The sequence below is a fragment of the Sinocyclocheilus anshuiensis genome, unplaced genomic scaffold (assembly GCF_001515605.1).
Source record: "Sinocyclocheilus anshuiensis isolate Anshui unplaced genomic scaffold, SAMN03320099.WGS_v1.1 scaffold85, whole genome shotgun sequence".
Classification (NCBI taxonomy): Eukaryota; Metazoa; Chordata; class Actinopteri; order Cypriniformes; family Cyprinidae; genus Sinocyclocheilus; species Sinocyclocheilus anshuiensis.
The window spans coordinates 2,121,840-2,124,631 of record NW_015536800.1 but is presented as its reverse complement, the minus strand read 5'-3'; the positions used below and the strand labels follow the sequence as shown (position 1 = coordinate 2,124,631).

At 35.4% G+C, this 2,792-nt stretch overlaps 1 protein-coding gene across 1 annotated transcript in view; it reads right to left on the bottom strand.

Annotated features, from left to right (window-relative positions):
* LOC107656363 (TBC1 domain family member 1-like) overlaps positions 1 to 2,792 on the bottom strand; it is a 72,864-nt gene that overhangs the window by 16,553 nt on the left and 53,519 nt on the right. The window contains 1 exon segment of the mRNA XM_016444172.1: positions 816 to 977. Coding sequence (XP_016299658.1) covers positions 816 to 977 — 162 coding nt within the window.

The window sequence follows — 2,792 nt, the reverse complement described above, 5'->3', positions numbered from 1 at the left end:
GACATGAATATGACAGTGGGCAAATGCATAAAGCGCAGCATAATTTGAAATCAGTCACGAGTTTAAAGTTTGTCGATCGCACATCTCCAGTGAAGCTGAACCTCCTGTCCGTATTCAATTCGCACGAACCATAGGACCGACTGTCACAGAACATGCGATCATGCAGGTCACATGCACACTTCACAAGATATCAACTAGATTCGACTAAGTCTGCAAGGTTTGTGAAATTAAATGTTCATTAGTCATTCAAAGATTTGTTTAAATTATATAAATGCGTATTCGCGGAATGCTGACATCAAACGAGAAAGTATTATAATGTTTGCCTTTAATAATATTAAAGCAATCGTTATAATACTTTTTTGTATACATTTTAATTCCTTTGTTTAACAGTTCTATCTGATTATTAGATAGACTACTATTCGTATTAGACAGAACTGAATGACAACAGCGAACAAGAGGGAGAATATGAGCACTGTGGGCTCAGGCGCTGCCGCAGCCGTTCTCGGCGCCGTCAAAATAAAAGTCCCGCCTCGAACACATCGGCCAAACAGATAAACTTATCGGCCGATGCCGATATTTGAAAAAATGGCAGATATCAGCCTATATATATCGGCCTTGGCAATACATCGGTCGACCACTACACTTCACTCAATGTACAGGTCAAGTTCAGTTAATCCAGGTGTCATTCAATGGATAGGCTGCTAAGAAAAACCTCATACAACTCACTGTTACATTAGCTTCAACATTTTTATGTATCTACGCGTGTGTGTGTGCGTGTGTGTATGTATGTGTGTGTGTGTGCGTGCGTGCGTTACCTTGTCCCACAGCTTTGTGGATCTCCTCAGTGTCAAATCTGACCTTTGACCTCCCAGTGGTGCTGAGCATTCTCTCCCAGACTAGTGTGACATCTTTCAGACACGGAGTGATCTCTTCATAGTCCAGCTTCAGTCGTCTGCACTGTAGATCACTCTCTGATGCTGTACACACATTGAATGAAAATTTAAGAAATTAGAAATAATGTGCAGAATAAAGATAATCAGTTGAGTTGGAAGAACATTTACAACATTACACCACGGTGCATTCAATTTAATTACTTACAGTCCGTTCACACAGAACGCGTTTTACATTCCACTGTGCTAATTTTCCATTGTTTTCCTATGTAAACACACTCTAAACGGACATGTTTGACCACTGCACTCACGTCTGATGTCTTTTGCATGAAACAGTGTTCAACTTCGAAAAAACCTGTCTAGAGATCTCAAATGTTTTCCCATTGCACTGGCTGCATCTGACATTTTTCTAAGCAAAAACACGTACTGTCAATGGCACCTTGCTTAACTTTTTCAACATTTATTTGTTCTGATGGGGAAAAAAAAGCTTAAGTTACATAGCCCAACACTAACAAGAAAATAAAACTGAAACATTTAAATTTTAAGAACAATATTTAAGATTAATAATATGCAGCAATAGCTGTTTTTGTTGCCATTATTAAATTATTTATAATACATATATTATTTTTATTGCCATAGTCTGAAGATTAGGCTGTTTATTCCTCTGCCAAAATGAAGAAATAAAATCGTAATTAAAAAAACAGTTTTACATATTGGTTATCGGATACAAACATATTTACTACTGTTTAAAAGTTTGGAGTTGGTAAGATTTTTAAACTTTTTTGAAAGAAGTGTCTAATGCTCACTAAGGCGGCATTTAATTTATCATAAATATAGTTACAAATATATCGTGACAGTAATATTGTGAAATATTATTAGTTTCCAATTTCTATTCTTTTTTTGTGTGATTGCAAATTTCCACAGATCCTTTAAAAATCATTCTAAAAGCTCAAAAAACATTTCATATTATCAATGATGAAAACGCTAGTGCTGTTCAATATTTGAACAGAACAATGTTTTTTTTTTCAGAATTCTTTGATTAATAGAAAAAAAATAACTGAAATAGAAATTAGGGGTGCTCCGATCAGGATTTTTGAGGCCGTTTACCGATCGCCAATCACAGAAAGCAGTATCTGCCGATACCGATATTTTTAAAGCCTTTTTATCATTTATAACTATTTATATTGATACTCCAATCAGGATTTTTAGACATTTATTCAGGGCCTGAATTTCATTTTTGAAAATGGGGGGAATTCCCCTCTTAGGTGACTCTTGTGAGAGGAGAAGCAGCTTTCACACAGGAGTCCGCTACTGAATCATGGCTGTTTACCACAAACACAACATTTATCCATTATTTTGATTTCAAATCCAAACATTGTCACTGAAAATGCTTTTTCAGCATTGCAATTCTTTTTTTACACAGTACAGTAATACAATTTTTCACAGACATGTTTAAACACAATAAATATAAGCAACACATTATTCAATGCTTTTTACTTTTGCATTTACTTCTAGATTTATATATTAAGTTGCTCAAGCAAATGGCAAAACATTTAAACTACTTTTCTTACGTTATCACAAACTTACCATTGACAGAAATAGTCAGCTCTACTGCCTTTCCTTTTGCATTGAAATCTTTATTACAAGCAATCCTGCGGTTCATAAAGAACTTTGTTTTCCTACTTCCACGAGTGCCATCTATTATTGCCTTATCTAAAAGTGTGCTTTCCCTTTAAACCTAGCCAAAAAGCCATATGTGCTGACTGTGAAACACAGTAGACTTTAATAATATGCATTTATGGTGTAATTACTACATTTTCGTGTCAATCCATGTCTATATCTACTGCAAACAATGCGCTGTTACTTTAATTCAGCGCTTGCAGCGCAGCAATAGACTCGGTG